The sequence below is a fragment of the Heterocephalus glaber genome, unplaced genomic scaffold (genome assembly GCF_053883595.1).
Source record: "Heterocephalus glaber isolate CG9 unplaced genomic scaffold, H.glaber_assembly_v1.0 deba00001745, whole genome shotgun sequence".
Lineage (NCBI taxonomy): Eukaryota > Metazoa > Chordata > Mammalia > Rodentia > Bathyergidae > Heterocephalus > Heterocephalus glaber.
The window spans coordinates 1205549-1219265 of NW_028258451.1; the positions used below are offsets into that span (position 1 = coordinate 1205549).

The window sequence follows — 13717 nt, forward strand, 5'->3', positions numbered from 1 at the left end:
ATTTACGGGTCGCGCCCGAAATAGCCCTGCCGGGGGGGTGGCGGGGCGAGCGTGGCCCTTGTGCAGCCTGAGGTCCGGGCCGCGGAGCCGGAGACGCCGAGGACGAGCGCGGAGCTCGGCCCGCGGACGCGCGTGGGAGGCCTTGAGCGGAGCACGGAGCTGGCACGGCCCGGCGGGCCCTGGGAGCCTGGGGGAGGGCAGCGCGATCCTGCGGGGGCCCCAGCGGTTCCTAGGCGCCCCAGGACGCCTTGCCGAGCCTCCTGATCCATAGCACTGAGCGCAGCTCAGTAGGGACCCCAGGTTCCCCTCCCTGCCCCACGGGCGGACCCCAGCCTTCTCTGCAGCACCGTCCTCCGAATGGTAGGGCCCCCCCCCGCCCCGTTCCTGCTTCCCTGGACCCTAGCTGTGCTCTGTGGATCTGCTGTGAGCCTCTCCTGCGCACCCTGGTTCTTCCCCTTCTGCACCCCAGAGGCCCAAGTCCTTCATCCTCAAACTTTGAGCCCAAGGGAACCCAGGTGGCGTCTCTCAGACACACGGGAGACCTCAGCCCTGGTCCTGGCAGGCGCCTCAGGGGACCTGGCTCCCCTCTGGGGGTCTTGCGGGTACCCAGGGGCGCCTTCCAGCTCTGCGGCTTCCCAGCCTGGGAATCTAGTTTGGTCCCTTCCGGGCCCAAGGTGACCGACACTTCCCCACCCGAAGGAGTTCAGACCTCGTCTTTGGTAACCCAGTGCCCGAGCTGCCCGTCCCCTCAGGGCCCTGCCCCCCGGGCCCCGCTCCTGGAGCCCGAGCCCCACTGGCTGGGCTGACGATGATGTGGTCCAACTTCTTCATGCAAGAGGAGGACCGGCGGCGGGCGGCCCGGGGCCGGAGGCACGCGCAGGGCCAGCTAAAGAGAGGCCTGACGCCCGAGCAGGAAGCCAAGACCAAGCTGGCGCTGCTGCTGGCCGCTGTGGGCGCCACGCTGTCTGTGCTGTCGGTGGGCACCGAGTTCTGGGTGGAGCTCAACACCTACAAGGCCAACGGCAGCGCCGTCTGCGAGGCTGCCCACCTGGGGCTGTGGAAGGTGTGCACCAAGCGGCTGTGGCAGGCGGACGTGCCTGTGGACAGGGACACCTGTGGCCCCGCCGAGCTGCCTGGAGGTGAGAGGCCGCCCCAGCCCAGGGCTGACTGCAAACCTGCCCGAGTGAGCCAGGGCCCCCCCCAGCCCTGGCCCCTGAGGGGACCCTGCCCGGGTCAGCCCTCGGATCCACCTGGGTCCCTGGAACTCAGCTCCAGCACAGCCCATGCCCACCCCCAACAGCCTGCACCCCCAAAGGGCACTCACCCTGGGGCCTACCTACAGCCCAGCCCCACACCCACCCAGAACAGAATCGCACCGCTTCCCCCCCTGTGCCCCAGCCAGGAACTCGGGGGCACGCTCTTCATTTCCTGTCCGTCCCCCTCTAAATGCCCAGACTGGACTTTGAACCTTGCTGTCTGAGGCTGTGTTTTGTGCCCCCAGCTAAGCCATACTCCTCGCTCTGAGAGAGCCCAGGCCATGCCCTCAGCTCACACCAGTGGGATGCTGTACCCCATGGGGGCCGGACAGCAGTGCTGCATCCCTGTTGACCCCAGGGACAAACAGATTGCCCCTCGGAGCCCATCTGGGGCTTCTGATGGCTCTGCGTGCTGAGGCTCTGTAACCTCCGTGCTCCTCACAGGGCACCTGCCACCCTGGCCACTTCCCCACCCTGCTTTTCCAGCGTGGTTTTTGCAACCCTAGGGTCCAAAGCAGGATGTCCCCAGTCCCTGAGAGCAAAGTAGGGCGCAGGGTGCAGGCCCCCACGTGTGAGCTCCAGGTTTGGCCACATCCGCTATCTTCAACCCTCCTCTCCCGCCTGCCCCGTCCCGGGTCTCAGGCGGGGTGAGCCCAAGCTCTGGCACAGTGAGAGGCTCACGTAGAGCCAGGCTCTGTTCCAAGCTTGTCAGGGCAGCCCTGTGAGTAGCTAACCCCCCATTCTCCAGGAGAGTGGGCAGCAGGGGACCCCAGGGGCTCGGTCTGCGCCCCCAGCCAGGCTCATCACTGGAGTCCTGGGAGTCAGCTCCTGATCTCCTCACTGAGAGACATCAGACCCCCCTCCTGCCTCCCTGCGGGCCGTGGGGTCCCTCACAACCCTGCGGTCCCCCTACTGGCCAGAAAGGACAGGGCTGGCTCTCTCGCCCTGTAACCCTGCCCCACATGCTGCACCTCCCAGCGGGCGCATGATCTCAGAAACAGCCCACGCGTCAAGATCACGCGGCTCGGCTCTGATTTCCCCTCGCTGCAGGGCTGACTCACGCTGGCCCTCCCAGTGGGCTGCACCGTCTCCTCTAGGGGCCAAAGACACGAGGTCCCTAAGTCCCAGTGGCCAGAGTGGGACACCCACTCCCGCGCTGTGAGGACCGCTTCCCACTGACGGCACACAGAGCCGCACGCTCTGCCTCCTTCTCCTTTCTCCCCTCCGGGCCTCAGCCTCCCCATCTGTGGAACAGGAGAGTGGGCCAGACCGGGTGAATCCTCAGGGAAGTTCTGGCTTTAGGGTGCAGTTTAGAAAGCTGGCCCTTTTAGGCCCAGGGATTTAGCTCAGTGGTTCCCGCACCTGCCTCGCAAGCACAAGGTCCTGAGTTCGATCCCCAGTACCAAAAAAAAAAAAAGCAAATTTTGCCTTCTTTTAAAAAAAAAAAGAAAGAAAGAAAGCTGCCCCTTTTAAAGTAGAGGGTTGCTTGCATTGAATGTACATGAAATTTAATGCATTGGGCCGGGGATTTAGCTCAGTGGTTTCGCTGCCTGCTACACAAGCGCAAGGACCAGAGTTCGATCCCCGGTAGCAAAAAAAAAAAAAAAAGAAGAAGAAATTTAATGCATCGTTACTCCTACATTTATGTCACAAAAATCATTATCTCTCTTGTTTTTTGTTTTGTGTTTTTTTGGTACCGGGGGTCAAACTCGGGACCTTGGGCTAGTGAGGCAGGCGGTGGAACCACTGAGCTAAATCCCCGGCCCTTGTTTCTTGCTTTTTGAGACAAGGTCTCACTATGTAGTCCAGGCTGGCCTCAAACTCACAGCAATCCTCCTGCCTCAGCCTCCTGAGCATTGAGATTACAGGCATCACCACGCCTGACTCCTGACTGCACTCTTTCGTGTGTTTGACACACATGTATAGTGTTAGTTATGTGACTATACAGGTCTGCATGTTTGAATTTGCACATGTGAGATGAATGCTCTAGATTTTGTTTCTGTTTTTAGTTTTGAGCTTAATTTCTCCTGCTCCACACTCTTTCTCAGATCTCCCTGTTTTGCTTTGTGCTATTCTGTAGGTCTGTAGAGAGTTCCTCAGGGGCCACCATCGTTTACCTGTCTCGTCCTGAACAGGTGGACACCGGGGTTGATTCCTACTCTTTGTTATTTATTTATTTATTTACATGTTTGTTTGTTTTTTGAGACGGGCCTCACTATGTAGTCTAGTCTGGCCTTGAACTCACTATGTAGCCCAGGCTGGCCTTGAACTCACAGCAATCCTCCTGGCTCAGCCTCCTGAGTGCTGGGATTATAGGTGTGCACCACCATGCCAGGCTCCCTATTCCTTGTTTTTTGTTTTTTGGGTTTTTTTGGTACTGGGGTTCGAACTCTGGTCCTTGTGCTTGAGAGGCAGGCAGCAGAACCACTGAGCTTAATCCCCAGTCCCAGTCCATGTTATTTATAAGCAGTGCTGAGTGCTCCTATGCTCTGTGCTCCTGGGTGGCTTTTGGGGGGCCGTACACCCAGAAGTGACATTGTGGAGTCCGTGCTGTCCCGTCCTGTCACTTAGTGATGGGATCCGGAGCTGCGAGACTCGAGTCAGGCGATTCCACCCCAGTGAGAACGTCGCGGGGTCCTGATGCAGCCGGCCACCTTCCTCAGACGCGAGGCCTGTACTGCCCCGACCCATCTCGAGGCAGCGGGCACCTGCATTTCATTCACAAACCGTGTCCGGCCAGCCCTTCGTGGAGCGCTGAGTGCGGGTTCCACCCAGCTGCTCTCCCGCCGCTTGATCTTGCCCTCTCCATTTTGCCGTCTAATTCCCGCGGGGCTCCTGCCCTCAGACTTGAGCTCCCTCTCCAATTCCCGCAGAGCAGCGTAGCCTCCTTCTGCACACTTGTGAGGACCGGCTTCCTCTCATGAGGCGACCGCACGCCCTTTGCTGTCCAGCTGGGCGCCTCTGTCCCCTGCTAATCCGCAGGAGCTGTTTGCGCGCTTGCTCCCAATGGAGACGGAGACTTTTCTGAGCCTTTTGCCTTCCGGGGCCTGCGTCTTCGTTGAGTAAGGCGATGATCCATTTCTAATCCCACTTGACCCTCGGCAGATGAACGCCGAGGAGCCAGGAGAAAGACATTATCATCTCATTTTAAAGACGGAAAATCAGGGACCCACAGAGCTTCCTGGCTCTGGACCTCGGAGCTCTGGCTCCGCCACGCGCGGCAGCAGGCGGGGAGCAGCTCCGCGCCCTGTGCCCTCGGCTGTCCCTCGGGGCGCCCGTGAGCTCTGGGGAGTCGGCCCGAGTGCACAGCGGAACCCGCCACCCCTTTCTGCTCCCCACAGAAGCCAACTGCACCTACTTTAAATTCTTCACCACCGGGGAGAACGCGCGCATCTTCCAGAGAACCACAAGGAAAGGTGAGGACTTTCGAGGTGGCGGGAGGGCGGGACAGGCCGGCCACGCCACAGCGCCTCTCCGTGGCGGGCTCGGGTCTGCAGGCCGCGGCTGTCCGGCCGTGAGGGTTTGGTCCCCTGCGCCCGTGCCTGGCGCTGTGCCCCCAGCTCTGCCTGCGGGACCTGCTGTGTGGCCGGGGCGAGAGACAGCCCCTCTCTGGGCAGCGCTTCGTGTCTCTCGGACGTGCTCTTCCCCCGAGCTCAGCAGAGCCCGGGGACAGCGCCACCCCCGCCCCCACCGTGGCCCAGAGAGGGCTGGGACGCTTTTTCCGGGAGGCAGGGAGGCGGCGGGCGGCCTCGGTCCCCAGGCTGACTCCCACGCCGTCGCCCCGGAGTCTCCTGTGGGAGAGGAGCTGTGCGAACCCAGGGCACGGGCGTGTGGCTGGGGTGACGGGGAAACGACTTTTAAAGCTTTTTTGTGGAATTTAAGTTAATTTAAAATTAATTAGTTTATTTATTTATTGGGGGGTTTTTTGAGACAGGGTCTTGCTATGTAGTTCAGGGCGGTCGTTGAACTTGTAGCAATCCTCCTGCCTCAGCCTACTGAGTGCCAGGATGACAGGTGTGCACTACCATGCCTGGCTTGAATTTAAAAATTTAAAGGCCATATTTAAATAGCAAGGCATCTCTGAAGACCTTTCCCTTTCTACTCTAAGCACAGCTTTTCTGCCAGCCCTGTGCCACAGTGTCCCCACCAGTAGGGGGATCTTAGCTGCCGGGTGTACGAGTTCACTGAGAGGATGCAGCTGAAACAGCAAGTCATCCACTCCTCTCCCTGTGTGCTGTGGGAGCTCAGTTGGGTCACTGAGTCTGAGATGAGGAGACCCCGGGGCACTCATTGGCACCACCCCCCTGGCACCTCGGAGGTACCCCGCATCCTCACAATGACCCAGTAGCTGCAGGCTCTGACCCTGGCTTTCCAGGGAGGAAGCTAACGCAGAGGGGCTCAGTGCACTTCTCTGGAGTCGCCAGCGAGCAAGCAGCTGAAGAGGGTTCCCACCTGGGTCATCCCACCAGCACACACTCCTTTTGCCACTGCCCACCACACGCTGCTGCCTCAGTTTCCTCACCTTGTAGACAAAAGGTGACCAGGTGACAAGTAACACTTGGTGACTCCCTGTCGCCTTCTAATCCCGGCTCTGTCCTCTGCCCTGTGGCTTTGGCAAAAAATGGACCCTTTCTGAGTCTTAGTTCCTCCAACAGTGCAAGTAAGACTTGGACTGTGAATTAGTCAGCTTTCTGTCACTGTGACCAAGCACCAACAGAAACAGCTAGAGGAGGGAAGGTCGGTTTAGGCTCAAGGTTTTTGAATCTCAGTCCATGCTCATGACTCTGCTACTTTTGGGCTCATGGTGGGGACGTATAGTGACTCCACTCACATAAAGAGGCAGAATGGGGTGTGGACAGACAGACAGACAGACAGGATGGGTGTGGGAATGGAAAAATATTCTGCTTTCATTCCGTTGGTGCCTGCTGCTTATTGTCCGTGCCTGCCACGCACAGGGTGGGTCTCCTCCTACTTCAGGCCCACGTGCCTGCCATCTGTGGGGACACCCTCACAGGCACGCCCACAGTGTGCTTAACCCAGTCAAGCTGATGTCCCTGCGGAGGTGTCCTCTCCATTGTTTATACCCTGTGTTCTCTGCTTCTTCCCTCTCTCTCCTCACAGAGGTGAACCTAGCAGCTGCAGTGATAGCAGTGCTGGGCCTTGTGGTCATGGCCTTGGGCTGCCTCTGTATCATCATGGTGCTCAGTAAAGGTGCAGAGTTCCTGCTCCGAGTGGGAGCTGTCTGCTTTGGCCTCTCAGGTGAGAGTTAAGAACCTGGAGACTGAAGATACTGCATGCTGGGAGTTGATATCTCCAAGAATTGTTGCATGCTGGGAGATGGCTTCTCCAAGCACCGCTACATGTTGGGAGGTGGGATCTCTACACACTGTTGCATGCTGGGAGATGGCTTCTCCAAGCACCGCTGCATGTTGGGAGATGGGATGTCTACATACTGTTGCATGCTGGGAGGTAAGATCTCAAGCACTGCTACGATTCAGAAGTTGGAGAGAAGCCAAGAAAGAACTATAGTAAGCTCAAAGATGAGAGAATTCCAAGCCCTGCTGTTGGCTACGGATTGCAGGGTCTCCAAATACTGTTTTAGTTTGGGATCTGGGATCTCCAAGGATTGTTGCATGATGGAGAAAGAGATCTCCAAGCACTGCTGAATTCCAGGGGTTGGAGAGAGCTCAAGACCTATAGAAATTTCAAAACTGAGAGCATTCTAAGCCCGGTTTTTGGCTGGGAATTGGATGCTCTCCACTTTTGGATTGGACCTGGATTGGACACTATTGTACACTTGGAAGTGGGGTCTGCTGTTGGCTAGGAACTAGGGTGTCTCCAAATAGTCTTTGTGATCCAGACTTGGGAGCTGCTAGGGCTCTTTCGTCCTTGGAACTGAAGGTCCGGATAGAATGCTGCACCTTGTGTGAAACCCAGGCCTTAGCATAACAAACCCCGCAGCTGACTGCACCTCCGGCGCTGACCATTACAGCAGGTCTGAGGTTGAGACCGCCTCTCCTCCTTTTGTAGAGAAGAATGCTGATGCTCAGAAAGTCAGACAACTTACTCAGTCACACCACCAGTGATGACAGAGGTGGGACTTGGAGCCGGGTTTCCTCGGTCCTGACTTCTTTTGACTGCAGTGAGCACTGCAGTTGGGGAACCATGCTCTTGTGGAGTCCATGTAGGCTCAGAGCCCCATGTGTGGGATCAATGTTTAGCTGAAGACCCGGGGTCAAGCTTTCACCCTAAGCTATGCCCTGGATCATGTGTGACCTCAGGACAGTTTCTTCTTCCTTCTGGGCCTTATGTTCTTTGCTGAATCAAATGCTTTCTGAGGTGGAAAGAAAAATCATGAATTATACGAGCTTCATTTCTTTATCCTTCGTATGTTTATGAGCACCTGTATAGTCCAGGCCATGTCAAGGCTGGAGACCCAAGACTGAATAAGACAGGTGCTGTGTCTGCTGTCAAGGAGCCTCAATTCTGTCAGAGAAGGGCTAACAGGCACATATGTAATGGTTCGACTACAATTGCTATAAGAGTCATGAAAAGCATATTCAGGGTGCGCTCTGTGGCAGTGCTGGTGCCTGTTGGAGGACCTCCCCAGGAAAGTGGCATTTAAGCCGATAATCGAGGTCTCATAGGAGTTACCCAGGTACGGGATGATATTTGTTGTGGCAACAGGTGTTGATGATGGTGGTGGTGATCCTGGTGTGATTGAGTCCTGGAGGCCAAAGCAGAGAAGAGGGTCAGGTGGGGGCCGGGCAGATCCCTCCAGGCCGTGCCCCGTGACCTGGCCTCCCACTAGACCCCGCCCCCTGACCCTGGGCCAGTGGCAGAGCCCCCTAACCAGTCACCTTGCGCAGCTTGGGCAGAACCTGTGACTGTGGGGAAGAAGCAGTTTTGTTCCCTTTGTTTCCAGCACTCTGACCCTGGTGACTGTTGCTTGAGCAGAAGGGCGGGGAGCCCTGGCGCCGGGGGAGACCTGAGCCCCTGTCCTCTCCCGCAGGCCTGCTGCTCCTGGTGAGCGTGGAAGTATTCCGGCATTCCGTGTGGGCCCTGCTCCGGGACCGGGACGCGGACCTCCCCGAGCCCCGCCTGGGCCTGCGCCTGGCCTTCGAGTTCTCCTGGTCCCTGGGCTGTGGCGTGGCTGCCGGCCTCATCCTGCTGCTGGGGGGCGGCTGCTTCCTGCTGCTCAGCCTGCCGGCCCGGCCCTGGGGCTCCCTCTGCCCCAAGCGGGCCCACACGGCGGCCTAGGGCCACAGGGCCAGGTGTCCTAGGGGCGCGCACCCTCTCCTGGGGAAAGAGCTCTCTGACGGGCCCCAGACCTCCTCTGCCCCTTCCTCTGCCCGTACAGTACATCCTCTTCTCGTGGCTGAATCTGGGTTGCTTGGGGAGCTTTCTCCCCGAGCACTCCCTGGGCAGCTGGCAGGGGTCTGAGGGAGACTGGGGTGCGGGTGGGGGTCTCGGAGGGAGCTGGGGGCCTTTATGGTCCGGATCTGGACTGATTTGCTGGAGGGGAGACTCGGGCTGTCTGCAGCTCAGGGCTGAGAAGTGCCGGGCGGACTGTGATCTGAGTGGATTAAAGGTTTGGAACCCGAGGCACCGAGGCCTGTGATGTGGAGTCTGATGCAGCCGTCTGCTGGCTGGGAAACCAGCGCATGCGCACAGCCGTGGCTCACAGGCACGTGAGCACTTCCGGGACAGACCCTGTGTCCCCCTCGGCTCATTGGCTCAGGCCTTTCCTCCAGGGACACAGCCGTCATGCTGTCTACTGCTAAGTTGCTAAGCTGCCCAGGTTGCGCGCAAGCTTGGGATCCTCCTGCCTCAGCCTCACAGAGTGCTGACTTACAGGGATGCGCCACTGCATCCGGCTTGAGAATCTGTTCCCTTTGACCAACAACATTTCTGTATTTAATCAGAAAGACGATGACAGATTCTCTGTGTCTACAGTAGGGCTACCTCCGTATAAACCCATTGTAGGCTGAAAATATACCAAGTTGGGAGTGCATTTAACATGGCTGACCTGGCAAACATCACCAGCATCGCAGCTGAGAGATGCCACACGCTGTGGAGTACCCAGCTATCACCCTCACGCTCGGTGACCCACTTACTGTGTACAATAAATGACCATATTATCGTTGCAAAGGATTTTGTGCATCACATGGGGACATGGTATTCCTGTCGCGTGAATATTACAGCAGGCACAGTGTGAACTGCCCACGGCTGACAGCAGCCTCCTTACCAGAAGGTGCCCAGCCGCCGGGGGGGTTAGGGTGACCTTCCTGGTTGGGTCACGGAGCTGGGAACATGGTCACTGCTGCACCCCGCTGCGTGCTGGAGGGACAGGCTGGCTGCTGCCCTGGCCCTGGCTCCAAGCCCTGCAGCAACTTGCGAAGCCTCTTGGATCTGCACCTCTCCATTCTTCAGGCGGCTCCTGGGCTCAAAGCAGCACTTACTTCCCAGGGTCAGCGCGAGGAACAAATTTGATAACAATCCCAGCAAAGCTGCTACCGGTCTCCTGGCTCCGGGTGGAGGCTGCCTCTGTGCAGTGATTCGGCCCCACGGGTGGTGCTGGGGAGGGAGGCCATCGGCAGCTCTTCCCTATCTGACTGGGAATCCTGGGGACAGGGATGGAGGTGGCTGGGGGCTCTGGTCCCCGTCCAGGTTGTGAGTGACCGGAGAAGTCCACGGCCACCAGGGCATGGCTGGGACCACAGGGAGCCAGGCTGGGGCCATGTCCTGCCCACCTCCTGAGGCTGCCGCACAGCATTGTGAGGTCTCTGGGTCCTCAGGGAAGAGCAAGCACAGAACCCAAGGACCACAGCACCCAGAATCCTTCACTGCCCCCCTTCCTGTGCAGACCAAAACCAGAAGCACCCAGCCCAAAGCTTGGGAAGTTCTGCAGCTGTGGCCTCCGCCACTCTGAGCTGCTCTCTCTGCTGTAGACACAGGCCTTGTATCAGCTCTTAGACCTTCACTGGGATCTTGCTCCTGCCCCAGGGCCTTTGCATGTGTGGCCACATGCCATGAAGGTCGTTCTCTCCTCCTCAGGGCTGACACTCCAGGCTCTATTTCACCTAAGCCTCCTCCGACCTCCTTGCTAAAGGGAATTCTATTAGACCTCGTTCTCCTCTGACCCATTACGTCCATCGAATCACCCTGCTTATATCCAGCCTGCACTTGACACAGCCTACGAATACTTATTCTTCCAGGCCTGGGGATTTAGCTCAGTGGCACCGCACCTGCCTCACAAGCGCAAGGTCCTGAGTTCGATCCCCAGTACCCCCAAAAATAAAAGTGGGGCTATTATTAGTGGGCTGCCCCTTTTTATTTTTCTAAGTCAGTAGTAGACTTTTTCCTGGCACGTCACAGGTGCCCAGTAACATCTGTGAAATAACTGGAGAGGTGAAATCACTCAGAAGGCTGTGACCCACTCAGAGCAGAGCCTGGCCCAAGCTTCCGCCCCGACTTCACTCCAGGGTCGGCGGACTGGAGCTCATGGAGGGCAAGGACTGTGCCCCTCCTCCCTCGGGATGAACCAGGGCACCGTTCAAGGCCCTCTGATGGCCACCTTGCTCATTCAAAGGCTCCCCTTTGCTGGGTGTGGTGGTGCACGCCTGCTGTCCTAGCACTCTGGAGGCTGAGGCAGGAGGATTGCTGCGAGTTCAAGGCCAGCCTGAGCTACACACCGAGACCCTGTCTCAAAAACACAAAAGAAAACAAAATACATGCTTCAGCTGTGCTAAGAATTCAGTTTAATACTGTGGGGGACAGTAGAGCACTGAGGTGCTCCCCAGCTCACTTCCTGTGGGGTGAGCGAGGACAGACCAGGACAGAGCACGGACCTGGCTTCCCTGTCCCCCCTGAGTGGAGAACCAAGCCAGCCCTCAGGAGAGGACCTTCCTGCCTCAGCTGGCTGGAGTGAGGGCTGGCTGCATCACACTGCCACATGGGGCAGCGCCACCAAGTCCGGGGTGAGGCGAGCAGAAAGGACATGCCATCCTGTGGGGGCCTCATGGCTTGGGCCCAGTGGGAAACTGGCCTGCCTGCCTAGGTGCCACTGGGGAACGTGGCAGGGCTGCTGTGGCCTGGTCTCCTGTGAATGGACCAGAGCTGGCCTAGTCCACAACTACGGCCTCCCATAGTCTGTCTGGTAGTGGAGTCTCTCTCTCTCTCTCTCTCTCTCTCTCTCTCTCTGTCTCTCAGGGTTTCACTATGTACTCTGTGCTGGCCTTGAGCTCTCAGCAATCCTCCTGCCTCAGCCTCCCAAGCACTGGGATAGCCGGTGTGCACCACCACTCTTGGCCCTGGAAGCTCTCTCTATGACGACACATGGAGTTCCACAATGCTTCTCAGGACATTTGGGGTTACTTCTCTGCCTGGTTGGGATTTGGATGGGAGGGAGATAAATGCAGCCATGAAGACTGGGGCAGCCCGGTGGTGGGGTGCCCAGGGATGGACTGAGGAGCCCGCATTCTGCCTGGCTTGCTCCTTGTGTGTTCACCAGGGTCACAGCTGACACTATTACCAAAGTCAAGGAAAAAGACAAGAGCCTAGCAGGTTTATGGTATTTCATTAAGCCAGGCGTGGTAGTACACAACTGTGATTCTGGTGCTCAGGAGGCTGAGGCAGGAGGGTCACCATGGATTCAAGGTCAGTCTGGGCTACATAACAAGACCCTGTCTCAGAAAACAAATGAACAAACAAAACTATATTTATGCCATCAAAGTTTGCCATGGGAGCCTGCAGAAGCACAAAGCCCCCAGGAAGTGGCCTTCTCCTGCCTAGATCTGCAGGAGGGTGGCAGGAGCCAAGAGTGCTCACTCTGCTCGGTCTCTGGGGTGATTTCTCCTCCTGCTGGGGACAGAGCCATCCTGGAAGGAGGGTCCCCGGCCACCCAGACACCATGGTGGGCCTGGAATGTCCTTGTGGCCAGAAAGGCTGAAGCTGGAGCGGACGGCAGCTTTGTGGCTGGCTTTGGGGAAGAGACACTCCATGACCCGGCGCAAAGGGGTAACGGGGACCAAGACAGCAGGGCAGGAGGAGGTTAGAGACTGTGGTGTACGTTCAGGTCAAAGCACTCAGCACACCAAACACTTTGTTTTTGGGACTGGGGACTGGGGGAGATTTTCGCTCTCTCGTGCTCTCTCTCTCTCTTTCAAATTTTGAGACACGGTCTCACTAAGTTGCTAAATTGCCCAGGCTGGGCTCCAATTTGTGACCCTCCTGCCTCAGCCTCCCAGAGTGCTGGGATTAAAGAGGATGCCACCGCTCCCGGCAAGATTAGAAGAGCTTTTTAATTTTGCTGTTGCGTTTGTTCATCAGGGCCCCCAGGAGCGGTGAGCTGGTTCCACCTTCTCTGCCCCTCAGGGCCGTGGGGAGGCTGGCGGTTTCTCCTCCGGGGCAGGGTCCGACTGCACCGTTGGGAGGACGGTACCTGGGGCCGAGGGGCCGGGGGTCGCCGAGCCCAGACAGAGGCCGAGTCCGGCGCCCTGGCAGCAGCGCCACCTGCAGGCGGGAGCTGGAGAGGGACCGGGAGCCCAGGGCAGCGTGTCCTCAGGTGACCGCAGTCCGGGGCCTTGACGAGGGGAGGAGAAGCCAGGCAGGAAATAAGAAATAGCTGACCGTGCTCACCGCAGCTGCAGGCAACCGGCAAGGGCCGTTCAATCACTGAGCTGACACCGGTTTATTTTTTTGCATCTGACTATAAAATAAAATAAAATAAAATAAAGTGACACAAGCTCCCCCCGCACGCACACTGAGGAGCAGAGACTCCCCAGGCCCGGGCGAGGTCCCCTCCCCAGTGTGGGAGTGACGTCAACAGCGCGGACCCAGGCACGCCTAGCTTCTGAGTCAAACCTGGGCCGGAAGTCGGAGACGGAGTCCGCAGTCCTCAGAGGGGACTTTTGACTTAGGCTCAAGAGTGTTGTGACAAGAAAGGCCGCTGTCCCGGTCGCCGCTCCTGGGGCCACGTCCCGTGGGTCCTGCGTCTGAGTTTCCTCTTCGCACCAGGCCGGGCCTCGTTCACACTGGAGGCCTCACTCTAACTTCCCGGGTTCACTAAAGGCCGGTCCGGTCACCTTCTGAGCGGGGCATCTCTTGGAGCCCGCCACGTGTGAACATGGGGACACCACCATCCTTCAAGGGACTCTCAGATTCCTACCTGTCTTTCTTGGAATTAAAGGATGTTTCTGTGTCCCTCAGTCCTGAACTCGGGTGCACGAGGCCCTTTCTGAAGTTGCTGCTGTGCGTCCTGCTGGTAAGTGACCCTCAGCTTGTCCCCCGAGGTCGTTTAAAAAGACACCTCCTCAGTTTACTTGAGTTCAGATCCTGGGCCTGGACTGTGTGTGCGGCCCCCACCTTCATACTGAAATCCAAACCCAGGATGGTGGAGCGTGGAGATGGAGCCTCGTGGAGAGATAGGGCCGTGAAGTGAGGCTGTCATGATGGTGTCT

At 58.0% G+C, this 13717-nt stretch overlaps 1 protein-coding gene across 1 annotated transcript; it reads left to right on the forward strand.

Annotated features, from left to right (window-relative positions):
• The first annotated feature begins 65 nt into the window (after positions 1 to 65).
• Cacng6 (calcium voltage-gated channel auxiliary subunit gamma 6) lies at positions 66 to 9422 on the forward strand. The gene is made up of 4 exons (XM_004867171.3): positions 66 to 1139; positions 4598 to 4672; positions 6378 to 6515; positions 8269 to 9422. The coding sequence occupies exons 1-4, from the start codon at positions 809 to 811 to the stop codon at positions 8514 to 8516; spliced, it is 792 nt and encodes a 263-aa protein (XP_004867228.1). The 5' UTR covers positions 66 to 808; the 3' UTR covers positions 8517 to 9422.
• The last annotated feature ends 4295 nt before the right edge of the window (positions 9423 to 13717 follow it).

Excerpts from the sequence above, each read along its gene's own strand:
- Cacng6 (XM_004867171.3), top strand. The coding sequence starts at position 809 with ATGATGTGGTCCAACTTCTTCATGCAAGAGGAGGACCGGCGGCGGGCG. Across the intron at positions 1,140-4,597 it reads CCCCGCCGAGCTGCCTGGAG|AAGCCAACTGCACCTACTTT; the intron begins GTGAGAGGCCGC and ends TGCTCCCCACAG. Across the intron at positions 4,673-6,377 it reads CCAGAGAACCACAAGGAAAG|AGGTGAACCTAGCAGCTGCA; the intron begins GTGAGGACTTTC and ends CTCTCCTCACAG.